General features: G+C 55.4%; 2 protein-coding genes and 1 pseudogene across 8 annotated transcripts in view; 1 reads left to right on the top strand and 2 right to left on the bottom strand.

The window, feature by feature from the left end:
* The window catches only part of TICRR (TOPBP1 interacting checkpoint and replication regulator), a 51,817-nt gene extending 42,920 nt beyond the window's left edge, over window positions 1–8,897 (top strand). For both annotated transcript variants that reach the window (XM_036231952.1, XM_036231953.1), the window contains 7 exons: window positions 1,506–1,596; window positions 2,059–2,117; window positions 2,859–2,993; window positions 3,581–3,735; window positions 4,783–6,880; window positions 7,003–7,128; window positions 7,877–8,897. In XM_036231952.1, coding sequence (XP_036087845.1) covers window positions 1,506–1,596; window positions 2,059–2,117; window positions 2,859–2,993; window positions 3,581–3,735; window positions 4,783–6,880; window positions 7,003–7,128; window positions 7,877–7,992 — 2,780 coding nt within the window. In that variant the 3' untranslated portion in view covers window positions 7,993–8,897. The remainder of the gene's footprint in view (window positions 1–1,505; window positions 1,597–2,058; window positions 2,118–2,858; window positions 2,994–3,580; window positions 3,736–4,782; window positions 6,881–7,002; window positions 7,129–7,876) is intronic.
* Window positions 8,888–26,934, bottom strand: KIF7 (kinesin family member 7). Of its 6 annotated transcripts, none has more exons than XM_036231954.1 (19): window positions 26,874–26,934; window positions 22,972–23,323; window positions 21,628–21,828; window positions 20,892–21,285; window positions 20,149–20,674; window positions 19,350–19,460; window positions 18,596–18,823; window positions 17,715–17,854; window positions 17,224–17,339; window positions 16,925–17,071; window positions 14,273–14,475; window positions 13,111–13,308; window positions 12,650–12,775; window positions 12,343–12,519; window positions 11,712–11,927; window positions 10,951–11,157; window positions 10,105–10,303; window positions 9,821–10,024; window positions 8,888–9,695 (listed from the first exon to the last, which is right to left on the bottom strand). In XM_036231954.1, the coding sequence occupies exons 2-19, from the start codon at window positions 23,297–23,299 to the stop codon at window positions 9,322–9,324; spliced, it is 4,095 nt and encodes a 1,364-aa protein (XP_036087847.1). In that variant the 5' UTR covers window positions 23,300–23,323; window positions 26,874–26,934; the 3' UTR covers window positions 8,888–9,321. The 6 variants fall into 6 exon arrangements, with proteins under 6 accessions (XP_036087847.1, XP_036087853.1, XP_036087851.1 ...); XM_036231960.1 differs by having other exon boundaries at window positions 9,878–10,024; XM_036231958.1 differs by having other exon boundaries at window positions 12,343–12,516.
* Window positions 19,692–19,809, bottom strand: LOC118611796 (annotated as a pseudogene).
* Window positions 26,935–27,103: the final 169 nt, after the last annotated feature.

Genomic DNA, 27,103 nt, shown 5'->3' with positions numbered 1-27,103 from the left:
TTGTTCCTTTTAGATATTTTTTTCACCTTTAGAGTTTCCTTTTTTTTTTTTTTAATGATTTCTGTCTCAATTGATATTTCCTATTTGGCAGTTCATCACTCTCAGACTTGCTTAGGTCTTTAGATAGTTTTCTGAACATATTTCAAATAGGTAAAGTCTTGGTCTAACAGGTCCAATGTCTGGACTTCCTCAGGGATGGTTTCTATTGACTTTTTTTATTCCTATGTATGGGCCACACTTATTTCTCTGCATGTTTCATTTTGTGTTCACAACTGGACATTTTAAATAATGAGTCAGCTCTCCAAATCAGACACCCAGCTCCTACCCACCAGAGTTTGTTGTCAGTGCTTTTGTTTTGTGAATTTCCAGAACTAATTCTTTAAACCGTATTCTGTCATGTGTAGGCCCTGAGGTCTCTGCTTGGCTAGCTCAGTGGTCAGTGTCCGGACACATTTCCTCCCAGCCTTCACTGACGGCCCTGCGCGTGTCGGCTCACGCCCCCATCACCCAGCCGGGCAGCTCACAGCTCCACTTTCTGTTTATCTAGAGTCTCAAGGTCCGCCAGAGGTGACAGTTCAGACCCGTTTTTGGTCTGTCCTAGGCATACACACAGCCCTACAGTACCTGGACTTCAGGTTTTCAGAAACTTTCAGAGGTTTGCAGAGTCCCCTGTGGATGTCTCCTTCCCCAGTTTTTCCAGTTAAACTTTTGGTCAGCTTGTCGTCAGCGCCATGTCGGCAGCTCCGATGGTTACAATTTCAGAGTTTCCTAGTCAATGCCGTTTTTAATGGGTGAGTTCTGAGTCAGGTCAAATGAGAGAAGCCTTGCGAGTTGCATTTTCCAGGGAACTGCCTGACAGGCTGAATGATGACAGTCATCTGGGAATGGGGCTTCGGGGGCACTTCGGTCCCATTCTGGCCCGCGCGGAGGCTCCAGTGGGTTTGCACCGTGGCTGTAGGCTGTTGGTTCTCATGTACCAGAGGGCCGGGAAGGGGGCTTTGGGCCTGGGGCGGGTTAAAGTTCCACATTCTCGCTGATAGCACTTCTCCTGCTTGTCATTTGTCACTCTGTTAAGATCAGTCCTGCCATGAGCAGTTTGACCTACTCCGCTGAGAAAGTGATCTGCCAGGTAGAATTATCTTAATATGAAATATGTAGACATTCACATGGCTTATCAGCATTTTTACAAACTTTATTTTATTTAACCATAAATACAAGAACTACCAACCAGGCGGACAGATGTGTGAGCACTTTGTGTTTCTCTGGATGACTCGTTAGATGAAAATTTCATAACACTTTAGATTTGCTTATGTATCATTTAGTCTCTAAGAGTGCCAATTAACTATTACATCATGTTAAATGGAGCCCTACAGTTTAGGGCTGAGTCCAAGATCTGAAGTGCCACTGCAGCTAAGTAGGAAGCCATGAGCAAGGTTACACGGTGTTCTTGGCCTCGTCACTGCCGCAGGGCATGGCGCAGTGAACCGTCTGCTGCTTGCTTCTAGGTCACCACAAGCTGCTGACGAAGAGTGTGCTTGAGACTCCAGTGCACAAGCAAATCTCCAGAAGGCTGCTTCATAGACAGATCAAGGGCAGGTGAGTGACAGCGTTGTCTAGTTCCTTCATACCCCAGTCTGCTCTGTGATGATGTTGCTGGCCACTGGTTACCTCCCCATGACCTTCGTGACTCAGATCTTAGCTGTATTGCTTGTAACCGAAGAGCATTCTGCAAAGTCTGAGGACTGGAGAACCTACAGAAGGGGCTGTGTGGCTGGCCTTTTTCACCCAGCAGAGTGTCTACCCTGTCTTATCCGGGCTCCCTCTCGACCTGATTGGTGCATGGACTTTACACACTTGTACATGTTTATCTCTAAGATAAATAGCAAGAAGTGAAATCTGTGGGTGTTAGTTAGAAGGCATACAGATCTTGTAAAACGGCTCTCAAACCTTGTGGTCTTTTTCACCTTGTGATTTGGGAAGCTGTATTTCTCTTCGATGTGTGTTAACTATGGATAACCAGCGATATTGAATACTCCTTATACTTTTTTTTTCCTCAAGATCCTCTGATCCTGGCCCTGATATTGATATCGTTGACGAGTCCCCGGAAAAAGGAAACGGTATTACCTACATTTGATTTGTGTTTTATTATATTTTATCTACTTTCAATGAAAACCATTCTTTACCATTGTTACTCTGCATATCCTAAGATGTTCTATAGGCATGTGTCCATCAATAACATTAATCGATGGACTGTCTCTTGTACAGAATGTACTGAGAGAATTTCTGGAGAAGAAATAATTCACACAATAGAAAAGTAACTCAGTGAGGGCTAAACTTCTATACTATATAATGCAAAGTACTATGGCTTATCTATAAAGTATATAAAGATGGAGTTTTCAAAACTTTTTTTTTTTTTATCTAGAAAGTAATGCTTCTTGTAGAAAATCAAAATCTAGAGTAGCCAAAATTGTAATGACCACTTGGAAATCTAATAACTCAGAAATGGTGTTAACATGCTAGCTTCAATAACACTCTTATGGGTGTCATTTTTAATTTTTCAATTTTTAATTGTTCTTTACAAAAGTCACACTTGTTTAGCAAACATGTCTTACCCTACATGTTTAACGGTGGCAGTTTATGAGACTGTCTGGAGGTGACAGTCTGGTATTTTTTTTACATTTTTGGAGCCCTAAATCCTTCTCCTCTGAGTTTTGTTATAGTGGTTAAGAAGTCTCAACCAGTAGCTGATCAGATTCCGTCTGTTGTGTGGCATTGCATAATTTTTACCCATTTTGCACATGGGAAAATGTCAGGCTTGCATCTCACCCTCGTTACCAACCGTCATTTTTGTTTTGTAGATCTAAGTTTAAGAAGAAGTCCTCGAATCAAGCAATTGTCATTGTGCAGGACAAAGTCTGGTTCCTTCTATTCTGCGTCTCAGACCAAGTCTCGAAGTGTGCAGAGAGTTCACTCCTTCCAGCAAGTCAAGTCAGGTGACATATGTGTCAGTCTGTTCTCAAAAGTCCACGCCCACTTTTTGGGAAGCATTTAGTGAAAAGAAGTATGAAAATTGATATTTTGCTTCTTGACATTGAAGGGGAAGAATAAATGTATATATTCGAGTTTCTGTGCAATGACCAGATACATTCCATGGCCGACACAGCCAGTCACCCCTTTTGATTCGTAAAACTGGTGATCCACACATTTCTTGCAAGCAATACATTTGTTTAAGAATAATTCACCTGCAATGCACACCATATTTTCAAGTGTTCCAGGTGCAAGGTGATATCTTTTTGCACATACTTTGTTTTTATACCTGTTATTATCTTGGATCATCAGAAATGTGTGCTTATAATTACAAAATAAATTATTTTTGTTGCTCATATTTCCTTAGTTAGGGGCTGGGAGTAAGTGTAGCCTTCTTAAAATTCAAGAAAGCAGCAATACTGTAACTGCTGACAGAAGGGAGTTGCTCTCAGAAATTATTGTCTTATTTTTTGTGTGAATTGGCTGTTTTATTAGTATCTGGAGGGCAGAAGGTAAAAGGAAATTCGGTGTTGTCACTGTTTTTGACTTGTAGACCAAAGAGATACTTCTGTCCAAACTATTCGGTCTCCTAAGAGCCTTCTTTTTGGGGCAGTGTCTGAGAAGATCAGTCCCTCAGAGAAGGGTTTGGCTCGAAGTAAAAGGCCTTCAAGAAGCACAGTGGATTCTGAGACACCTACAGCCTCAAAGGTAGGAAATGTTTTTACTGTTTAAATAGTAAACATTTTAGGAAATGTTTCTTGAGGAATGTGGAGGCATGCATGGTCATGGAAACCCACTGAACCCGTTAGGGAAGAGAAAGCAGTTGATATCTTCGTCATAAAGGAAATTTGGGATGGTTGGTGTTGAGCCATCAGGATGATTATCGGGCAGGTAAGGATTTACCTTGGCAGGTCGGCTTAGGCCAAGCTGGTAGGTGGAAGACAGACATGGTTATAGACTCGATCCAGTTTCCCATCAGCAACCTGGAGGTCACCCTTCACTTGTCCATCCCCCTAGTGGAGCCAGTCCATTTTCCTTGCTTGTTTTATGTACAGTCTGTATCTGTATCTTATAGCTATTCCTTCTTCTCAATCCTTCCAGTTCCTGCCCTAGTTCACCTAGAACATTTCAACAGTTTTTCCTCCTCACACTCAGCCCTCCCCAAGAGGCCAGAGTGTTTTGTGTTAGCACGAGATGCTCCTTCTATCACCCACGTTTGCAGTGTTCCGGATTCTTCATCTGTTTGTGGTGGATGGGGGAGGGGAGGGTCAGAGGGAGATGATAGGGGAGGGTCAGGGGGAGAGGATAGAGAGGGGAGAGAGACAGATGGTGGGAGGGAAGACAGACAGACAGTTGGGTGGGGAAGAGAGACAGTAGTGGGGGGAGGGAGGGAATCCTTGAGCTGAAACTCACCATCTTTCAGCAGACTCCTTATTATACTAATACCATGCAAATTTGCTACTTAGTCAAGTTAGTTCACTGTCTCCTGTTAATGTTGTCTTTGTTTCTTCCCACTCTGTTTTTGTGTTTCTGTATGACCCGCTAAACACCACCAACCCCTAGGCATGATTTCTTTTTTACCCTTTTGGTGGCAGTGATACAAGTGGGGACATGCCCATATCCAACTTAAGGTCATTCATCCTTTGGCTGAATATAAACCTCCCTCTTGGCTCCTTACCTTAAAGGCTTCTAAAATAATCTTAGACAATGCAGTTTATGACACTCAAGCACTGAAATGAGCATTTTTCCTTACAGACTCCAAAGAAGAGTGACTGGAAATCCCCCAGTTCTTCTAGGACAACACTCAGAAGGTGCTATCAGACACCCCAGACTCCACTGTGCTCCCCTGAAAGGCTGCACAGATCCCCTGCAGCAGCGACTCCTGTCAAACATGTCCTTTCTCAGTCCTTAAAAGACTCATTCTTGCATGCCTGGGATTCACCTCCACCAGAAGTCACTCTGCAGAAAGGACGCCCCCTGCCAGAAGGAGGTGCCACTCTGCTGGGAAAGATACCCAGAACTCCCAGAAGGCCAGGCGGCCAGCAACCCGGATTTCTGCACAGTTCTACCTGGCCATCTTCAGCGAATTCCAGTCCAGAGAGCACCTCTTGTCCTGCAGTCCCAGTGCTGTCAACTGCCCAGACCCGGGGGGAGTGTCCAACTCCTGCCAGACACCGTCTTCGATGGTCTCCGAGAGCAGCAGCAAAAGGGGCGTGTGGAGCAAGTGCCCCGGTGGGCACACCTCAGGATCAGAAACACCAACATTCCCGTGCCCCCGGAGCTTCCCAGAGTGGGCCGGCAGAGGTGTGGAAGGATCCAGTACTCACAGCCCCAGACAGGCCACGGGACCCCACCATGACCTGTTCCCCACCCGTTTCTCCTAAGGAACCTTTTAACTCTCCTTTATGTGACATTTCCAAGAGTCCACTTGAGAAATTGTTCACAGAATCTTCCCCCTCTGGACAACTGGATGGGAAAGAGTCCCAGACATCATCTCGTGTCGCCGCACAGCTCTCCGGTCCTGCCCCTTCGACCCCCGCCAAAATCTCACAGACAGCTCTGTCTGCCATCGTCCCCCCTCCACCCCCTTCTAAAAGTGGGAAAAGGCACAGAAAGACCTCAAACCCCGAAAGAAGCTTCCTGGAGTGCCAGCCTCATACCTCCACTGCTCCAGGAGCCGGCATCACTGAAAACACGGATGCTAGAAAGGACCAGAAGGAAGCAAGCCCCACTCCTCAGCCTTCTCCTGAAAGGCACCATGACCCTGGGACTGGCTTCAGGAGTGGCTGCCACACAGCCTCTCCTTTGCTCGTTGCAGAGGACATGGAGTACCTCAGTCTCGTGGATGGAGCTGAGGACCATGTCAGTGATGACTTGCAAAGCAATGTTTCTCCTGTGGGAGGAGGAACGGGGTTAAACATGGGGGGTACCGGTGAGAAGCCTTCCCTGACAAACCCTGGGACCCCTCTGTCTCCACCTTCCTCTGGACCCAGCTCCCCCTTGTCAGACAGAAGGCGGCCCCTGGAGAGGCTGCTCGCTTCTCCCCCGCTTCCGGGAGCCCCAGGCAGCCCGCAGACCTACGAGGTGGAGCTGGAGATGCCAGCCTCCGGCCTTCCCAAGCTTCGGATTAAGAAGGTTGATGCCAGCTCTTGGTCAGAGGCTGAGCCCCCAAGAAGGGACGAGGGTGCCTGCCCTGGTCTCAGCATGTCGTCCAGCAAAGCCGAAACCACCTACTTATCACCCCCCTGCCAGCGCCCCTCGCACAGCACCCCTGGCAAGGGTGGCGGACAAACCTATATTTGCCGGTCCTGTACCCCTACCCACTGCCCCTCTAGCACCCCCTGTCCATCTCAGACAGACGGTGGGGTTCCCTGGACGCCGTCTCCCAAGCACAGCGGGAAAACCACCCCTGACAGCATCAAGGGCTGGCCGCGCAGGAAGCGGGCGGTGGGTGGCAGCCTCGGCCCCGCCGCGGGGAGGGCTGCGCCTGCCACAGACCTTTCTGGCTGTGTGTCGCCGCTCCGGCCGCAGGGAGAGGAGCCAGGCTTCAGCCTCGGCATCCGCCGGACTCCATTCTTGGGGGACTTTGAGCTCGAGGGGGTGTGTCAGCTGCCAGACCAGTCGCCTCCCAGGGACAGTGTGACTGAGGCTGAGGAAGCCTTCTCCGGGGGACAGTTTGGGTTGGGGTCCAGGAAGAGACTCCTGTCTGCCAAGGAGGAAGCTGAGCACCCAGCAAAGAGAACCTGTGACAAGCAGAGAGAAGACGCGGAAGTTCCTGAGAGCGAGGAGAGGTCCCCGGGCGCGGGAGCACCGCGGCTCCGCGCCGCAGGCGACAGCGAGGGCTTCGTCTCGGGTGAGTTCGCTGCCCCGCGGTATCTGTCAGGCCGTGTTTGCCGGGGGCTGCTGCTTAAGAAGGCCCGGGCTTCCTCGTTTGGGACAGCACGGGCCAGTGCTGACCGAGTGTCATCGCTTTAGGCTCGACCCCACCTTCCGGCTGCGCCGTGTGGAGCTGCCTCTCTGCCAGTGGCCTCCAGGCTCTGACCCAGTCTCCGCTGCTGTTCGGGGGGAGGACGCCCTGCTCTCAGCGCAGAGACCCCGGAGGTAATTCGTGGGAGGTCCTGGGGGCTCCTGCCAGGATCGTACTGCACCCTGGGGGTGACTGCAGTTAGCACAAGGCTGCTGGGAATGCAGTTCCAGAGACAGGGAATGCCCAGGGATGGGACAGAAGGTTCTGTCCCTGCACTGACACGCCACGTTAGAACTTGTGTGCATTTGAACAGAATCCCTCACCCTCCCGCCCTCACCCCCACCCCCAAGAAATCCTACCGAATTACCTGAGCCTCTTGAAGACAGTGACAGAAGTGGCACACCGTGCCCTGCTTAGCCGCGATCATTGTGACCTGAAGAGGAAGGAGCATTAGAAACAGCCGTTTCCCCCGCACGTGACGGGACTGGCTTTGCCGGCAGCCTCCCGACTCCAGGATCCCGCCTGGAGAACTGGGTGGAGCCCGAGGATCGCTCAAACCTCGTAGGTTCCCTTCTAGAGCTTGAGGGTGCAGTGTAGGAGATGGGGGCCTCAGGTGATCCTCGCCCTTCAAGACCGTGATATAAATCGAGCAAAATAGCATAAAGCCCACAGCTCTGAGACAAGACTGTGCAGATGATCACACGAAAGAACGAGACGCGCTCTACTTTTCAGTCACTGCTGTTGATGGTCGGGGGCAGGAGGGCTGGAAAGGGCACAGCATCTGGGCAGGAGGGAACTTCCGTGCGGCCCTCTGTGGTTCGAGCCGTTTTCTTTATTCTGTTCTGTTACCTCCTGCGTGCTAACTCTCTCCGCCTTTTCTAGATGAGGATGTGGACGTGTCCCCCCCCATGGCAGACGACTCTCCTTTCAGCCATTCGTTCTCCAGGAGACGCCCCATCAGTAGAACTTACACGCGGAAGAAGCTGATCAGCTCGTGAGTGTGGAACCAGCTCAACGACGAACATTGCTGAGCTCCTCCAGGTCACTGCACGCCCTGGGCTGAGGTGCCCGGAGCGGCTTCCTCTGGGACTCTTGGGGACTCCAGATGCACACAAACCGTGGAGTAAGTCTCAGCAGTGAACCCGGAAACTCAGCTCATCTGAGCTGGGGCGCTGCTGACCTGCCCCATGTGTGAGCCTGGGCTTGATACACAGGGACGGGAATGACCAGGGTAGAATGGAACTGGGCAAGTTCGAAAGATGAAAGTAAGGTCGCCCCATGGGCATAAAGAAAATAGGGTCCTAGTCCCAAGCCTCCGTCCACCCCAGGTCCTGCCCTTGCCACCACTGCCGCTTGTTAGAGAGGCCCCATACCTGTCGCTCAGGCAGCCTGGGAGTCAGGAACCAGGCAAGGAGCTGGCGCACCGAGATCCCATTCCAGCACCACTGTGACTCGTGACATGGGAGAAGGGACCCCACGCCTGGGTCCTTGGTGAAGCTGCTGTAAGGCTGGGGCGCCGAGACAGGCGGTGCTTGTCAGCTAAAGCACCAACACAGAACGAGGGCTCTGGGGGTGGCAGAAGCCACATGCCACGCTCCCTGCAAGGAAGTCACGTCTGGCCACTCAGCATCCGGGCATGTCCGCTTCACGTTCCAGTATGGGGTTGGCCACAAGCATGGAACAGCCACCCCGCGAGGTTTGCCCTGAGAGCCGCCCACGGCACAGTCCCTGCTGTCCCCGGGGAGGCACGCCTGGCTGCGGGTCTGCCTGCAGGAGTGCCCATGGGCCCGACGGCGGACGCAGCTGTCCCACGGCCTCTGGAAAACTTCAGCCTGTTGTGTCCCCAGGTCTGATCCCTACTACCGCAAATCACACTCTAAGTAAAAAATCCCATTTCTCCAAAGATAGATTGTCATTTATTATAAAATGGTTTTACAAAATCCTAAAAATGTGCTAGGTTTCCCAATTCCCCCCACATACATAAGACCATTTAGACCACGACCTGTTGCCGCAGCTGGGCATTCTGAGACTCACCCTGGCCGAATCCCAGAACTAAGGGCGCACATGTGCAGACCCGTGGCCAGAACTATCCTTCTGAAACAAGCAAGCCCTCCAGGGTGGCAATCGGGTACCACAGCTTAAAGGAGGTGACTGGTAGGAGTACAAATGTCTTTTTCAAACAATGAGAGTCCAGTTCATTTGGGTTGTGTCGCAAATTTGCTGGCTCTGGCTGTGTGAAGATCAGGACCTGACTTAGAGTGAGGTGAGGACTGTCCACAGACGCAAAAAGAGGCCGTTGTACCTGTCAGCAGGCTCCGCCTGGGAGCCTACAAGGGGTTCCTCCTGACGTCGATCATCCCTGGGCTGGCCCTGCGCAGCTCCCTCCGGGGCCTGACCAGGGGCCCCAGGTTCCAGGGCAGGGTCCCCTCCCCCACAGGAAGCGCTCGCCCCAAGAGAGGCTCTGCTGCCTCCCATGGCCGCCGTTCCTCCGGGGAGCCCTGCTCCTCACCGCACAGGCTGGAGCGTTTCCACGTCAGTGGGAGTGGGGCCCGGACCAGGTCCCGAACGTCCTCCCGGGCACGGAGGGCACTCTCAGCTACGGGGGGCTGCCAGAGACCCTCAGATGCTGGGTGGGGCTCACCTTCATTTCCAGGGGGTGGCCTGTTCTCCAGGCACAGGGTCCTCTTCTCCCCACCTGTCACTGAGAGTGAAAATGACATTGTAAGGTGTGGAGGCATCAGCACCTCCCCAACACCCCAGCACGGTAAGCTACGTCGTATGCAGTGATCCAGTAACAGCGGAAGCTGTCATGGTTTCTGAACTTGCCCTGAACAGAGGAGGAAACCTGGCGTGAGTGGTCCGGGCGGGGGCGGTGACACTGACCCCGGCTCTGGCCTGCGGCGTCCACCCCACTGAGCTTCTGCTTCAGTTCCTGGTTCAGACACACGTGGCGGCCCAGCTCCTTCTCCAGAGCTTGAATCCTGGTCTCATACTGCCTCTTGCTGTCCGCTAACCCTTCGCCAAGGTGGTCTGGAGGGGACAGGACAGGGTGAGGAGGCGCCGCAGGCAGGCAGGGCGGGGCCTGGGAGTGCGGGCGGCCGGCGCCTCACCCCGATTCTGCTGCAGGAGGAGCTGCATGTTCTGCTCGTGCTCCTTCTGCTGCATGGTCAGCTGCCGGTCCATCTCCAGGCGCTGCCGCTCCAGAGCCACCTCCAGCCAGTACACCAGCCGCTGCTGCTCCTCCAGCTGCATCTCCAACTCCGAGAAGGCGATCTGCTGCTGGTGCTGCTCCTCCCGCAGCGTCACCACCTGTCCCGAGAGCCAGGCGATCCTCAGCTGGGGGCAGCAGGCAGACCTGCCGCCACAGCACAGCTCGCTGAGAAATCACGGGCCCCACAGCACCTGGGCGGCCACTTAAGAGTGAGGAGAGCTCGCTCTGACTCAGGCTGAGTCTTACTTCCCGTCTCTACCTCAAACTCTCTCCCAGTCACACTCGGGGACACATTGAGGCAGGTCCCTCACGCTGTGGGGGCTGAAATTTCTCAACCGCGGCACTACAGACACTTCGGGTCAGATGAGTTTTGGTTGCGGGGGCCTGGCCTGTGCGTTGCAGGGTGTTCAGCAGCGTCCTTGGCCTCTACCCCGACTGTCGTGACAACCAAAGTATCTCCAGACATGGCCCCCAAGGCCCGTGGGCTAGCAAAATCATCCCCTGTTGAGAACCACTGATGTGGTCCAGGGTCACCCTGAAGCTGTGATGAGAACAGAAGGGGCAGTGTGGGTGGGGGAGGGGCTGCACTAAGTACCAGGGGCTGCAGAGAAGAGCCCTGCAGACAAGCTGGCCCTGGTCCCCTCCCCCACCTGGTAGGAACTGCAACCTTGTCTGGAGCTGCCCTCAGAAACCTGCCTTGTGAGTTCCAGAAGGACTAGGCTGAGGTCTTGGGCCGGGGACCTACCTTGTCGAAGTACTTGCAGAGGAGGGCTCTGGTCTCTGAGGACGAGAGGTAGCTGAGCTTGGCCATGAGGTTCATCTCGCACTGGGACAGCAAGGAGGCCGAGGCCCGCAGCACCCGCTGGCGGCATGTGATGGCCTCATTCTTGTACTCAATGGCAGCGTCCAGGGCCTCGATGGCCTCGTCCAGCTGGAACAGGGTCCGTTCCTCCTGTGCCAACATGGGGACATGGGGGTAGGGAGACTGGCTTCCTGAGCCACATGACACCTGCTCCCCAATCATGGACTGAGTCCTGGGGGACCCCTGGCCCTGAGCACGCAGCAGCATGTTGAGAGGTGCACCTGCCACCAGGGCAGGAACAGGGACCCTGGCAGGGAGGCTGTGGCCGCGGCTGAGTGACCTGCATTCTGGAAGCTCAGAATGCCCTGCACTGAAGGGACGGCACAGCCAGGCTGTGCTGGCGAGTGACCCGCACACGGGCTTCCTCTGCTGCTCGGGGGAGGCACATGGTGTGGTCCCAACCGCACTCCCCCACGGGCAGGCGGTCAGTGCAGCCAGGACGCAGAGCGAGCCCCGATTCCAGCTGCAAGGAACAGAGGAGGCAGCCGGGCCCAGCCTCTGCATGTCCCAGACAGACAAGGGACTGGAGCAGCAGCCAGTGCAGCGAGCTAACCTCGGGGGGCTGTCACACGGGAGGGACGCGCGTTCCACAGTGCCCAGGCCAGGCGGGGAGAGGACAGCAGACAGCCCAGGGCCGGGCGTACCTCGGGTGACAGCAGGCTGCCCTGCCGCAGCTTGCCGTCGATCTCCAGGCGCTGCTTCAGCAGCAAGTCCTTCTCCTGGCGCAGGGCGTCGATCTCCCCGCGGATCTGCTGCTGGCTCTGGGCGCTGCCCTGCCGCAGCTGCCCGCTCTTCTCCGAGAGCTCCTTCTCCAGGTGCTCCAGCCGGCTGGACACCCGCACAATGTCCTCAGTGAGAGCCTGGGGGCGGCACTCGGGATCAGGGGCGGAGCAGGCCCCACCCTCACAGGGGACAGCCCACTCCGAGGACAGCCTCTTGGTTTCGTGTTTGGCAGCCCCCTCAAACCCTCATGGCATCAGCATCAGCATCAGCATCGTTAGGATTTCTGACAGCAGGAAGCTGGGCTCAGAAGCGTCCTACTCACGAGGGGACCATGGAGCCCAGCAGACCAGTGCCAGGGACGACCTTTCTGTACCCCCTTCCCGCCTGCGCGGTCTCAGGGCAGGGCTAACGGGGCAGAACTGACTGGGTGGGGGATGGACGCCCTGAGGGGTTCCGCCCCCACATCAAAACCTAGGCCATGAACATCCCAGAGCCCTGGAGGTCAGACAGACAGAGCTTCCCCGAGGGGGCTGGCGCCTGCGGGACCCTCACCTGGCTGGACCGCAGGCGCTTGCTCTCCAGCCCCGTCCTCTCCTGCACCAGGGCCTCCTTCTTGGCCAGGATGGCCTCCCGCTTGCGCAGCTCTGCGCCCAGCTCCTCCAGTGCCCGCCGCTGCTGCAGGGCCTTCTCCATCTCCTGGTCCAGCCACTTCTTCTGCTCCTCGATCTTCTGAGGGGAGGCAGGAGGCACCTCAGCCCTCGCCCCCCCCCCACCCCGCTGGCTGTCGGGGGAGCAAGGCGTGCCCGGCCGCCGCCCCCGTCCCCGCCCCCACCGGGGTGCAGGCCCCGCCCCGGCGCACCTGCTGCTGCTCCAGGCTGAGCACCGAGCCGCTGCTGCCGCTGCGCCGCTTCCTCTGGAAGGCCGCGATCTCCTCCGTCTTGATCCGCAGGACCTTCTGCTGCTGCTCGTGCTTCAGCTCCAGCTCCTAGGGGTGCGCGGGGACACGCTCGGGGCAGGGCCGTGTGCGCCCCTGTGCCCGGCCCCACGCCCCGGCGCCTCCCTGGGGCCCCGCGGACGGGAGCCGGCACGATCCGGCTCCTACAGGGGGACGTGCCTGTCGCCCTCTGTGGTTCGTCCCACTAAACCCTCACTCTGGCCCCGAGCTTCTTATAACTCTCCTCGCTGGTGGGTGGAACAACCAACCCAGGGAGGCCGAGCGACCCGCTGGAGGAGGTCACGTGGCCGTGAGAGGTGGGACCTAGACGGAGCCTGGCGGGGACGCAGGGCACCGCCCCCCAGCAGAGAGCCCGAGAGCCCCACCTTGACGCGGTGCTGCCGCTTGCTCATCTCCGCCTCCAGGCGCCGCTTCTGCTCCGTCTCCTCCCGGAGCCGCCGCTGCAGCTGCCCCTGCTGCTGGCGCATGAGCTGCACGTTCCTCTCCAGCTCCTGCAGCCGCTTCTCGCTCTGGGCCGACAGCGACACCAGCCGTTCCGTCGCCTGCTTCTTCTCCTTCAGCACCTGGGACCAAGCAACACAGCCTCCGCTGGGCCGTCGCAAGCCTGGCACGGTGCCTGGCACTTAGCGGGGAAGGGCAGGACCGAAGGACAATGATAGAGGTACAGGAAGAAGGGCGGATGGACAACGGACTAATAAAAATATGAAAAGACCACTATGGGAAGTATGCTCACCATTACTATGTACCAGGCACGCACCAAGTGCTCTGTGTATACTAAATGATCCTAACGAGCCTATCACAAAGTATGATTGTTGTTACCCCCACTTAATAGATTAGGAAACTGAGGCACAGAGAGGTTAGGAAGGTCAGCTGAGGACACACAGCTAACACATGGCAGAGCTAGGATTCGAGCCCACGCTCTTGAACACTCCACTGTACTATCCCCTGGACACGTGAGCTGAGAGGACAAGGACTGAAAGACGGATGAGCTCGCATAAAGGTCAAAAACAGATGGACAGATGATGCCCAGACTGATAAAAGGGAATAGAGAGATGAAAGGGTAGATGGACAAACGGGCAGTGGGTCACATTAACTGATAAAGGGATAAACGGGTAGATTAGAGGGACACATGGGCTGATGGGGAGACAGATGGAAGAGGGGAGGGGGAGGTAAGTGATGGGGTGGCTGGAAGGGCAGACAGGTGGCCAGAGGGTGGGGAGGGCTGCAAGAGGAAGGGCTGACTTTCTGCGACGCCCACCCCTCACCCCGTCCTTAGTCTCCCAGAGGGTCGGTTGTCAGGCAGGACCCGCCTCCCCACCTCGGCTGTGCTTACAGCTGAGCTGAGCCTCAGTACCACCGGCTTGGACATAATACTGGCCTCGGCCTGGGAGGCCAGGAGGGTGCCGGCACCCACAGCTTCCACACTGAGCTTGGGCTCCAGAGCGCATGCGTCTGAATCCCAGGACCCCCGCCCGCACGCCCCCACCTGGGTGGCCGAAGCTGCCACCCCCAGGGTCCGACGCTGACCTGCACCTGGCTCTGGGCCGCGGCGACCCTCTTGCGGAACTCCTGGAGCCGGGACCGCTCACCAGCATCCTGGGGCTCCCTGCGCTCCAGCTCGCGCAGCTGCCGCTGGCCCTCACTCAGCTCGGCCCGCACGCGCTCGGCCTCCTGCTCCAGCTCCCGGATGCGCTGGCTGTGCTGGCGGTTCAGGGCCTGGGCCGCCTTCCCTGGGGGGAAAGGGGGGGTGCGGCATCAGCACAGGCAGCCCCTCTCCCCACAAGGACCGTCTGCCCGACCCTCTGGGGGGGGTCCTCCACTCTGGGGGTATCGCCAAGCCTTTGCACCACCAGCACCATCATTTACTCCATGTTTCTTCTTTAAATCGACTCACTTTTGAGATCAGCTTCATCCACAGCAGTGACCCAAGGGAATTGCAGATGAACTAGATTTTTTTTTGCCCGGTACATGCTAACAAGTGCTACAATTATAACTCAACGAAGGACCCTCTGCTCCACACGTGAACGTGCCTGAAACGTCCACGTGCTGAAGCAAAAGAACATCCACGCTTCCCACAGCAACCAACAGATGCCACGTGATCCCTATCAAAATACCGATGGCGTTTTTTCACAGAAATACAACAAAAAATCCTCCAGTTTGTAGGGAACCACAAAAGACCCAGAAAAGCCGAAGCCATCCTAAGAAAAAGGAACAAAGCTGAAGCTATCGCGCTCTCTGACTTCAAACTATGCTAAGCTACAGCCATCAAAACCGTATAGTACCGGCAGAAAACCAGAACAATGGGTCAGAATTCAGAGCTCAGAAATAAACCCACAGTAGTATATGTGGGCAATTTTTGACGAAGGAGCCAAAAACATACAATGGGGAAAAGGAAAGGGCTCTTCAATAAATGGTGGAGAAATTGGAAAGTCACATGCCAAAAACGTGAAACTAGACTGCCATCTGATACTGTGCACAAAAATTAACCCAAAACGGATTAGGCACTTAAATGTAAGACATAGAACAATGAAATACTTAGAAGTAAAGACAGGTACTAAACAGAGAGGTTTTTGTGAACCTGACCCCAAAGGCAAGGGAAGTAAAAACAAAAATGAATGAGACTACATGAAACTCAAAAGCTTCTGCACAGCAAAAGAAACGCTCAACAAAAAAGGCGACCAACTAAATGGGAGAAGATATTTGCAAACCATACCTCCAACAAGATATCAATATCCAAAATACGTAAAGAACTCGTATACCTCAACAACAAAAAATCGAATTAAAAAATGGAAGAGTGCCTGAAGATACTGTTCCCAAGAAGACACACAGGTGGCCAACAGACATGAAAAGACGCTCAACCTCACCAGCTATAAAGGAAATGCAAATCGGCAGCACTCGGAGACAGCCCCTGACACCTGTCAGTCAGCATGGTACCATCGATGAGACAAGCAGCAGCAAGTACTGGCGAGGCTGCGGGGAGAAGGGACCCCGTGGGACCCCGTGCACTGCTGGTGGGAATGCAAGCTGGTGCAGCCACGGTGGAAAACTGTATGAGGTTTCCTCAAAAAATTAAGAATAGAGCCACCATGTGACCCAGCAATCCCTCTTCTGGGTACCCACCCCCCAAAATTGGGAAACATTCATAAAGACACATGGACCCCAATGTTCACTGCAGCATTATTCACAGTGGCCAATGTACAGAAACGACCTAAGTGTCCTTCGATGAATGATTGGATAAAGACGATGTGAAACATATACACGATGGAATACTACTCAGCCATAAAAAAGGATGAAATATTGGCATTTGCCACAACAGGGATTGATCTTGAAAGTATCTCGCTGAGTGAAATAAGGCAGACGGAAAAGGGCAAGAACCACAGGATATCACTCAAATGCAGGATATAAAACAGAAAGCGACAAACGAATACACTCAGACACAGACAACTGTACGGAGATGACCGAGGGGCTGGGGGAGGGTGAAGAGGGAACACGGGGTCAAATACATGGTGACAGAAGGAAACGAGATAGGGCAGTGAGCACGCAATGCTACACACGAATGACGTGTCACAGAAACATACACCCGAGACTCATATGATGTTATTAACCAACTCGATTCCAGTAACTTTATCAGCAACGAAAAAAGATGAAACAAATATGAGGAAGTCTTGATAACTGCTAATCTCGGTCACACGCATGTCGGGACCCACTGTATTAGTCTCTCTCTCTTTTGCATTTGTCTGAAATTTTTCATGATGCACTTTGTAATAAACTCATAATTATTAAAAATAAAAAGGTTCAGCTGATCACCATTTAAAATCGCCCCCTACTTCATCACATGTATCACCAGTAGTAAATGGAGCATGATTTGGGGACACTGTGTGTTCCCCAAGACCGAGAGATTCTGTGCCCAGCACAGTGTCTGATACAGAGCAGGTACTTCATAAATAATAATGATGCCTCCCAAGAGCTATTCCAAGCCCTTCGCCTAAATTAACTCATTTCATCCTCACAACCACCTGGTGGAGCAGGCACCGCAGTACCCGTTTTAGGGATGAGAAAAAAGGCACGGGAGGCTATCCTACCTGCTCACGATCACACGGCTGAAATATGCAGTGCTGGGTATCAAACCTAAGCCATCTGGCCCTCACGTGGGGGCCACCCCAGCGCCCACCTCCTCACCTGTGCGGACTAGCTCGCCAATGAGTTCCTCCTTCATGCGGATATTGATGGCCAGCTCCCGGATCTTCTGCTGGGCCTGGGCCAGCCGCCACTCGGAGGCAGCGGGGGCCTGGTGGGGCCGAGCCTGGGCCTTGCTCCCATGCACCGCTGTGAAAGGCCACAGTCAAGGCAGCTGCCACAACCAATGAAGCAGGAGGCATGCCCTGGGCAGGGGGTGATGCGTGGACTGTCCAGGGCAGCCAACCCAGGACCATGGAGGGGAGAAGGGGTCGGAGGCCTCTGCATCCCACGAAGCTCACCTCTGGGCTCCAGGATAGCTGCAGCCAGCTCCTCAAGGCGGAGCTCCGAATCCTTCCTGCTGCGGGGACTCCCTGGGCCGGCCTCCGGCCTCCGGCTCCCCTTGCTGATCCCGTTTCTAGAAGGCAGAAGCAGGAGTCTGTTCCCATCCCCAGCTACTTCTCGGGCTGGAGAGAGGAAGACTAGCCACCGGCTTTCCATCTCCCCAGGGTCAGTGGGTGGTTTGGCAGAACCCCGAGGCCAGGGGCCACGCTTAGCGGGTGCAGGGCAGCTGGGGACCCCGAGGACTGCCATGGAGGCCGAGAACCAGGAGGCCCGGCCCACTCCGCAGCACACCCACCCGCACAAGGACTCGGTTCAGAGCCCACCGCTCCTGTCCGCTAACCCTCAAGGGCCAGCTAGGCAATGTAGGTGAGGGCACCTCGAGACCACAGGTCTTCTCAGCCTGGGCCCTGAGCCAGTCATTGTCAGGTTGGCAGTGGGTCCAACTCACCTGCGCAGGTGCAGGGTCCGCTGGGGTGGTGGTTGCTCCCCGTCTTCTTCCTCATCCTCCGATGCAGCTGAAGAGCCCCCATCCAGTCTGTCTGTCTCCTCCAGCAACTTGACTCCTGCCTCCCTGCCATTCGTCACCTGCTGGAGGAGTGTCAGGGTTTCGGGACACGAAGCCTGCAAGGGCTTCCTCCACTGGCCACTCCCATCCCTAAGTCTTCGCTCCCATCTACACCCTGCCTGCCCCTCACATCTCTACCTCGGTGAGACCTCGCAGAGGCCTTTCCAAACTCAAGTCTGAGCAGGAGCTTCCTCCCTGCCCATCGCCCCCTCCCCAGCCCCCAGAGCCCTGGTACCATCTGCGTTTCTCGTATACAGGTCATCTGCACCCAAGTCTTATCTTACTAATAACACCTGGCCAGAGTGGTGGCTTCATAACAGATTCTGTGAAGTGAGAACTGAGAGGACCCAGAGCTTTCAGGCAGATGTGGGAGCAGCCTTTGTCCCAAAGCCCCTTGTGACAGAACTAGGAAAAGGAGACCAGGCTCGGGGAGACTAGGGCTCATGGAAAAGTAAATTTGCAAAGAAACATGGAGGTAATAAGTTCCTCATCTCTGGAGGTATGCAGGTTTCCCATCCAGTGCTGGAAGCCAGAAGCCCTCAGTAACCCCCAGGCAATCTCCAGCTATCCCAGGGATTGTCAGTGGCACCTCCCTCCTGAGGCCCTACAGAGTCCCCTTTTCTCTAAAGATTCAAGAGGAGGCATTTCACAGCTGGCCCCATGAAAGCACGGGGCCAAGGACGTTCTCCAGTGTTGCCCTTCCCCTGCCCGAGCCTGTCCGGTCCAGCAGGCCCAGCACACGCCCAGCCTCGCCACTTCCTCACCTCTACCCCGTTCTTGGGGCCAACTTCATCTCCAGGAAGGCAGGTAGGGGGCACCATGCCTAGCACATGGCTGTGGACGCCCCCCAGGGGGGCTGTGTGAGGCCGGGGCACAAAGGACCCAGGAGGCAGGCCCTGCAGGAGCCCTGGGGCCCCCCAGCCAGGCCGCACCAGCTCTAGCCGCAGCCGTAGCTCCGCCATCTCCTCCTGCTGCTCACGCAGACGGTCGCTCTGCAAGACACGGTCCAGGTGCTGATGGGGGACACGGATGGGGGTGAGGGTGCTGCTGCAGGGATCTGACAGGCAGGAGGACAGGAGACTGAAGAACAGGTCTGAGGCCACTTGCTCCGCCTGGGCTAAAACTGAGGGCCAAAGACCTCTGACCGCCTCTTGGATCCCTCCCCCCCACCACACAAACCGCACTAGCTCGGGCTCAGGCTCTCACCCCACCCTGCCGCCTATCACTCCCTCCACGCAGGTCTTCCACGTCCATTCCAATCACTGCCGCCAGAGGGCGCCAAGAGCAATGCTGACCCAGTTACCTTGGGGTAAGAGTGACCGACTCCAGCATGCCACCGGGACTGCCCCTCGCGTCCCACCTCACATCCATTCCCCCTGCACTATTCTGCTCGTTGGTGCGTCCCCTCAGCCCTATCCACCCTGCCAGAATCCACCTTGACCAATCTCTCATTCTAGGAAACGGCTCACTTTCACCTCCTCCAGGAAGCCTCCCCCCACCGTGGCTGGCCGGCCGCACCTGCAGCTTGTACTGCTCCATGGCGTCCTCCAGTGCGGCCAGAAAGTCTCGGTTCTCTTCCTCCAGGCGGGCCACCTGGCTCTGCAGGGCCAGCAGTGCCCCCTCATCTTCCTACGGGGCAGGGAGAGAGGCTTCAGGGACAGCCCTGATGGACAGTCCTGCCTGTCCCTGGGACACTGGGTTCTCTCTGCCCTGCCAGGGTCTCCTGAGCCCTATCTGCTGCTCTGCTCCAAGCCCTGCCTGCAATGGGAGTCTCAGACCGCACCTGGCCTGTGGAGCCTTCTGAAAGCCATTTGGGCCATTTTTATTGTTAACATTTGTATTGTTTTGTTTTGTTTTAAACACCTACAGCACCTGGTCTTCCTGGTGGTCTCTCATCCAAGTATTAACCAGGTCCGACCCTGCTTAGCTTCCAAGATCAGACGAGATTGGTCACGCTCAGGGTGGCATGGCCGTAGACCATTTTTATTGTTAATAAAAATATAATTATTAACCCTTTTTATTAACATCACCACTATTATAGTGAACAACTTACTGAGCCTTCACCAGCATGCTACGCACATCACACCTTCAGCTCTAAGGCCACCCCCAAGAGACGGACACCAATGTCATCCCTGTTTCACAGACAGAGACCTTGAGGGTGACTTTATGGAAATGGACCATGTTCACCAAGAGCAGTGCCTCTAGATGCCCAAAGTTCTCTGCTAACGGACAGGGGGCAGGGGCGCTGCTGGCTGTCTGCGGACCCTCTCCCTTCCCCTTCCCGCCCGTCCCCAGACCGCACCCTGCGCTCGGTCACCTTTCTGCCGCCGGGCGCCTGCGCGGCCTGCTCCTCGGCGGCGGAGGCGCTGTCGATGCCGCTGTCGGGCCCGGAGGCGGAGCTCAGGGCGCTGCGCTCGCCCTCCACGGCGCACAGCCAGTCGCGCACCTTGCGGGCGGCGGCCCCGGGCAGGCCGGGCTGGGCCTGCAGCTCGCGCAGCAGGCTGTAGGCGGCGTCGGTGCGCGCCCGGTAGCGCGCGCACTCGGCGCCCAGGCGGGCGGCGGCCGCGGCGGGGGCGGCGGCGGCGGCTGGACCCGGGCCGCGCCGGCCGCGGTGGATGATGCGCGTCTCCGAGCGGTGCCGCGGGGGACCCCGCGCGCCCGCCGCCTCCTCCGGCGCCCGCTCGGCCTCTGGCCGCCAGTTGACGGTGGCGCGGTTGCGGATGTTCTGGGCGCGGCTGGCGTAGTTGAGGGTGTTGAGGGTCTCGTCGAAGTCCGAAGAGGACGGGCTGACGCAGGCGATCATCACCGTCTTGGCATTCCCGCCCAGCGAGTCTTTTAGGATGCTGAGGACACCGGGCAGATGCGTCAGGGACATCACTGAGCCAGAGCCGAGGTCCCCACCCCACACAGGGCCTGATCCTCCCACCAAGTCGACTTAGTGCCCAGAAGCTGGAGGACCCGCCCTCTCCCCGCCACTGGCCTCCCGGCCCGTCGCCGGGGGCCGCCCAGCAGCCATAGCAGACAGACTGGCCCTCGGGGGCCCCTTCCCCCGGGGCTCACCGGGTGATCTTGGAGTCTCGGTAGGGGATGTGGCTGCCGCGGCGCTGGGGGTCGCCCAGGGCACTGATGACGTTGCCCAGAGCCAGGAGGCTGCTGTTGATCTGGATGCTCTCCCTGAGGCGCTCGCCGGTGCTGCCCGTCTTGAGCACACGCTCAGAGCCGGCCAGGTCCACGAAGTGGAACTTGGACACGAGCAGCTGGCCCGGGGCCTGGCGCGGAGGGCGGCTGGGGGTGCGCCCCCGCTGCTCCAGGGTCACGGTGAAAACCGTGTGCGAGCGGCTGGACAGGCGGTTGAGGTGCGTGGCTCCCGTGTGCCGCGCCGCGTTGCCCATCTCCAGGACGCTCAGCACCTCGTCCAGGCCCTCCACGTCCACCTCCTTCGCCCCACACAGCACTGCGGACACAGGGGGCAGTGAGCCCTGGGCTGGGGCAGCCTGAGGCGACCGACCCTCGGCAGCTCTTCCCCACTCGGGTGGCCTTTCCCCCTGTCCAGGGGGTCCTGCCCCTCTGGCGTGAGCTGGAGGAGCTCCAGCTTGCCCCATGCCCGCCTCAATGCCTCTCGCTGGGGGTGCAGGATACACCAAAGACAGCAGAGATGGTGAAACCAAAACCTTCCAGAGCTTGGGTTTCCCAGTTGGGAGGTGTCCCTCCCAGACAGGTGAGCCACCCTGCAGCAGGTGAAGCTTCAAGGTAAGAGCCCCACTCCCAGCCAGCAGAGGACTCAGGGTTTCCTCACCAACATTCCCGTGCTCGTCTTCCCGAAGCTGGATGTCTCGGCCGGCGGTGCCCGCCTCGAGCAGGTCTCGGAAGTCCTCCTTATACACCTCCAGGTAGGACACGTGCACCAGGCAGTCGAGCAGGTCGTTCTCATCGATCAGCTTGAAGGCCTCGGCCATGGCCCGCGGGATGATGCCCTGCTCATCCTCGCGGAGGGAGGCTGGGGAGACACCGCAGGGGCCCCTGCCACCGTGCCTTCAGCTGGAGGGTGGGGCAGGCGGCGGCGGAAGGCCGGAGGGGCATGCCCCAGGGCGGCCAGGCAGAACCACAGGATTTCAGAGTTGGAAGCAACCTCCCCTGGGTCAGCCAACCCCTTTCATGATGTGAGCATCCCCTCCGCTACATCCCTGCCAGGTGATCGGATACCCCTGGCTTGACTACTCCCCGTGATAGGGAGCTCACTGCCATGGTCTATGCTCAGTTATCTAACGGACCTCCTAAATTTATTCCAAGGAAGGAAGATGTTTGGAGCAGCAGTCTTTCTCCTAACTTCAAAAAATGCAAACATCCCAAGTGTCCATCCTAATAGCCAATATGGGAATCTGGTTAAATAAATTACCTTATATTCACAATGGAATGCCAAGCAGCCATTAAAAAATTAGACGAAGAATGTTTAATGATAGAGAAATGGTCACGATATGATGTTAAAAAAAAATACAAAAGAACGATGACTGCGTAAGCCCATTTTTAAAAGAGTACAATTTTCAAAGCAAAAATCTGGAATGCCAACAAGGTGAGTTATTTCTGAAAGGCAATTATCAAATAAATTTTATTTTGTGAGTGTTTTCCTGTATTTTCCATGACAAACAAGTACACTTTTATGACCTAAGAGAAAACATTTGTGCTACTTAAAACAGGGCAGTTCCCTCCACTGGCCAAAGCATCTGTCCTCTACCCTGCTCCATAGCCTCACTACGTGCCAGAGCACGTCTCCCCCAGGACAGTCCCCATCCCGACCACTCTAGCACATGGATTCTTGACCTTCGGCAGCCAACCTGACAACCTCCAGAGACAAGGCGACTTCCTGTGCCCTTCCTCCCCGAGGTGCCCAGAACCACATGTGTAGCCGCATCTTCCTGGAGTCGAGAAGGTCATTCACTTCCAAGGACCCCTCCTTCCCACCTGGCCCATTGACATGGCTGGTCCCACCCTGGGCTACGACCTGTTCAGGAAACTGCAGTCTCCCCTAGTCCCTCCCCTGGCATCCCCACCTTCAACAGTAAATGGCAGCAAGAGAGCAGGGTGGAAATTCGGGAGCCACTGAGGCCCCTCGACATGGGCCCGCCCGAGCAGGGTCACTCACCCACACTGGCCTCCCCCATGGTATACGTCTTCCCGGAGCCTGTCTGGCCATAGGCGAAGACCGTAGCGTTGAAGCCCTGGAAGAAAGCCTCCAGGAGGGGCTGCACGCAGGCCTGGTACACGGCCTCCTGCCCGGCGTCCTCGTCCAGCACCACGGGGAAGCCGAAGCGGCGGTCCCGGCCCAGGGTGACACGGCCCTGCCCTGGCTCCACCCTCAGGCAGCTCTGGTGCCCGTGCAGCAGCTCCTTGGGCAGCAGCGGCCGGACTCGCAGGGCCACCCTCACAGGGGCCTCCTCGGCCCCTGGAGGCCTCTGGGCCTCCAGCACCATGTTGAGGGGGCGCTGCTCCAGGCCCTGTGGAGAGAGGAAGAGGAACTGCCATAGGTACCTCTTCTCCAGGGGCTGAACTCACCCTGGAGGTGACCTGGAGCCACACCCTGCAGCCCCTGCCTTTGGAGGAGTGGGGCGCTGATCACAGTTCAGAGCACCCCCATGCCACAGCCCGGTGCCCAAGTCACAGTCCTACACAGTAACATCTCACGGCCCTCAGCAGTGGCAAAACAAGGCCCTACCTCCTCCACTCGACGCCCAAGGGCTTGTGGTCCAGCTGCACCCTTCCCCTGTGACCCTGTCATCTAGGATACATGCATGCATACACACAGAACCCCTTTCCAAGGACACACAGACTCGTGAACATGGACAATGGACTCGCAGTTACCAAAGAGTAGGGGGAGAAGGGGGAGACAGATGGGGTAATGGGGTTCAAATAAGTGGCGACAGAAAGAAATGTAACTATGGGCGGTGAACACACAATGCAAATATATATGGCTTGCTGTTTAAAAAAACTGTGTGAATAAAAACACACACCCAAAGAAAATAATGAGACATCAACCTAAAAATTTACATACAAAATAATTACTGCGATTATATATACTGGTCAATTTTTTTTTAAATGAGGGCATAAGAAATACTATGATACTATTAAAACAATTACTTCAAATATTATTTTGAAACATTAGAAATGATTGTTAGCCATAAAAAAAAAATAACTAGAATACAAACTGTAGTATACTATATAATCTCAATGAAGTGGAGAGATACACACACAATCATATAATGTCTACCCCACGTTGACAGTGGTTATTGTGGGGATGGAGAATTGTCTAATTTACCGATTTTAATAAAATGTCATTACCCGCTGAATTATATTTAAAAAAAAAACAAAAACAACAAAAACAAAAAAACTCTTTCCCTAACACCCACTAGGTTTTCCACAGCCTCTGCCTTTGTTACGTCATACCCTCTGCCCAACCTTTTTCAAAAGTCAATAAATGTCCCACCACCAAATCCAGTCAGTTCCATCTCTGAGATACAGTCCGTCATTCCCCTGCTGTCTGCGGAGGACGTGCTCCAAGACGCCCAGTGGGCGACTGAAAACACAGATAGCACTGAGCCCTATTATGTAACAGGCTGTTTTGCCCCCTACGTACATTCCGAGGATAAAGTTTAAGTTACAAATTAGGCACAGTGAGAGATAACATACATTTAACAATAAAATATAACGATTATAACAACATACAGTAATAAGAGTTATGTGAATGTGGTCACTCGTTTTTTGGGGGGGAGGTCCCTTGCCGAAGTCCTCGTACAGGCTCGGTGCTTTCCGGCAAAGCACGCTGCTGTCAATCAGAACACGCTCTCTGTCCACGTCTCCCTTCCACACGTCACCCCTTTATCATCTTAACTAGTGGCTCTCATGCACCGTGGCCATAACTCTCGCTGTTTGAGATGTGACGACAGCAAAACCAGCCCAGATTTCTTTTTCTCGCCTCATAATTTCACAGAAGATTCACTCTTACTACAGATCTTCCAACCTAAGCATATGATTATTATTTTTTTCTTTCCTGATAATGTTGAGAACTTTCACCTTTCCACTTAGAGGAAGCACCTCAGGGCTTCTTCCTGGCAGCATGTAAATTGCCAGCATCACTCACTCTTGTGCTTGGGGGTCGTGATGAAGTAAAATCAGGGTCACCTGAACACAAGCACTGCACTACCACAACCATCTACACAGGGAGCTCCCACAGCATGAAGGCACTTTATTTTCACCACAGGTGAAAACACTTCACAGGTGTTTTTTTTTTTTTTTTTTTTTAACCAAATTGATTCACATCCAGAGTGGGCAAGATGTCACAAGATTTCATTGCGCTGCTCAGAATGGCACACAATTAAAACTTATCAATTGTCTTTTTCTGGAATTCTGCATTTAATATTTTCAGACCATGGCTAACTGTGGGTGACTGAAACTGCAACTAAGGGGGGGAGGTACTGTATTTCTCAAGTTCTTCTGCTTCTCCCCATCCTATGCCAAAGCCCCGGTCCTGGCCACTGGCGTCCTGACAGGGTGACTGTTACCAGCCCCTCACTGGTCTGTCTCCCAGGGCCCTACTACACTGCAAGCAGGGGCATTTTTAAAAAATGCAAGCGCCACTTTACACTCCCTGCTTAAGCTTCCCTTAAAGAGGCTTCCCACAGTCCTTGAGGAAAGGAGAAAAACTACTTTAACAGGCCCTGTGTACCTGGACTACTGTCATGCACCCCACCTTTCCTCAGCTTTGTTTGCCACACTCACTGTTGCCCAAGACTCTCCCCATTCCAAGGCTGAGGCTGGCCCCACTTTCTTGAAGGAGCCAAAAAAGTAGCCCTGTTCCGAGCCCCTCCACACACACGCACACACAACCCGTGGGCTGCTGCCACCAACCACCGACCAGCCTGTTGCAACTGCCAGATCAGCTGCTGATCTCCCTGCACCTCCCACACTGGGAGCTGGGAGGCCGGGACCCTCCTGTCCCCTTTGTGCTATGTCTCCAGTGCCCAGCACAAGGTCTGACGCTTACTCGCTGCCCAATGGCGACAGATAATCTTTATTTAGAGAACGTCCCCTTATGGCAGCCCTCACTGCCCCTTTCTTGGCCCCTGAGCACTGTATTTTTCTCCACAGGCAAGTCTCATTTACTGCACCTCACTTCATGGCACTTCACAGGTGTTTGTTTTGCGAACTGACACCACGACCCTCTACCGGCAGGATTATGACTGGCATTGCTGAAATGCCTAGAGCACCGCATTGCGCAGGTGTTCCTAGTGATGCTGGTGTAAATGAGGCCACTGCCCTACCTGTCAGATGAAGTACAAGCACGTGCGACCACGTACAGCACACGGCACTTGATAACGTACTGCTCCATGCATTTACTTGTAATCCTTAGAGTGTGCTCTTTCTACTTATAAAAAAAAAGTTCCTTGAGAAACGGTACGCTGTTACACAGTGCAGCCTCACACGTTTATGGGTCTGAGCGTCTCCTGCGCTTGATTTCATCTATTTCGTGCAGCGACAGGATGTGCCACGGAGCCTGGAGCGCAGCAGGCTGTGCCGACCAAGTGTAAGTGCCCTGCGATGGTCCCAAATGAGGACGCCATCACTAGGGCATTTCGCAGCAACGACTTGACTGTATGCAACTTCTCTCAAGAGAGAAAACGGTTTTTTCATTAATTGAATCATTTGGTCCCTGCTGGGTGCCCCGCCCTGGGGACACAGCGGTGGCAGCCCCGCTCAGCCAGACACCTCAGCCCCTGCGGTCGGGCGCGGGCAGCGGGGTCGGAAGCCGGAGGTTGGAGCTTCGGGAAAGTTCGAAGGGGTCACAAAACGCAGACCCGACCCTTGCAGGGTGGCGCGGCCTCTTCCAGGCCAGGCCCGCGATGTCCGTCCCAGGCCCCCGACTTGGGAAACAGGGGCTCCCGCCGGCTTAGGGAGGTGCCTCCCGGAGGCTGGTGAGCAAGGGCGGGGGGCCCCCCGCGACGCCCCCGCCACCTGGTCCTCGCCGTCCACCCTTCCCGGGCCCACACTCACCGGCTAAGGCGTCAGCAACTCCCCGGCCCCGCGCGCCCTGATGCCGTCACCAGGACCCCCGCCCCCTAAATAATCCCGCCCTCCTCCCCCGCAACTCCGCCCGCTCGGGCTCTCGGGGGCGGAGGGGCGAGCGGGGCGGGGCCGTGGCTGGGGGCGGGGCCACGTGTCCCGCCCCCCGAGACCCCCCAGCACCGCCCAGGGCCGCCCGCGCTGCTGCCTTTATCCTGGCG

This window comes from Rousettus aegyptiacus, unplaced genomic scaffold (genome assembly GCF_014176215.1).
Source record: "Rousettus aegyptiacus isolate mRouAeg1 unplaced genomic scaffold, mRouAeg1.p scaffold_m13_p_14, whole genome shotgun sequence".
NCBI classification, from domain to species: Eukaryota; Metazoa; Chordata; class Mammalia; order Chiroptera; family Pteropodidae; genus Rousettus; species Rousettus aegyptiacus.
This window is presented reverse-complemented; position numbering and strand designations above follow the sequence as displayed.

What these genes read in the sequence shown, in the direction of transcription:
- KIF7 (XM_036231954.1), bottom strand. Translation starts at nt 23,299, where the DNA reads ATGGTGCTGGAGGCCCAGAGGCCTCCAGGGGCCGAGGAGGCCCCTGTG. An exon ending in CGGACCCTGCACCTGCGCAG is followed by an intron (nt 17,340 to 17,714) that starts GTGAGTTGGACC and finishes TCTGCCTTCTAG; the next exon opens with AAACGGGATCAGCAAGGGGA. An exon ending in GCAGCCTGCTGTCACCCGAG is followed by an intron (nt 11,158 to 11,711) that starts GTACGCCCGGCC and finishes ATGTTGGCACAG; the next exon opens with GAGGAACGGACCCTGTTCCA.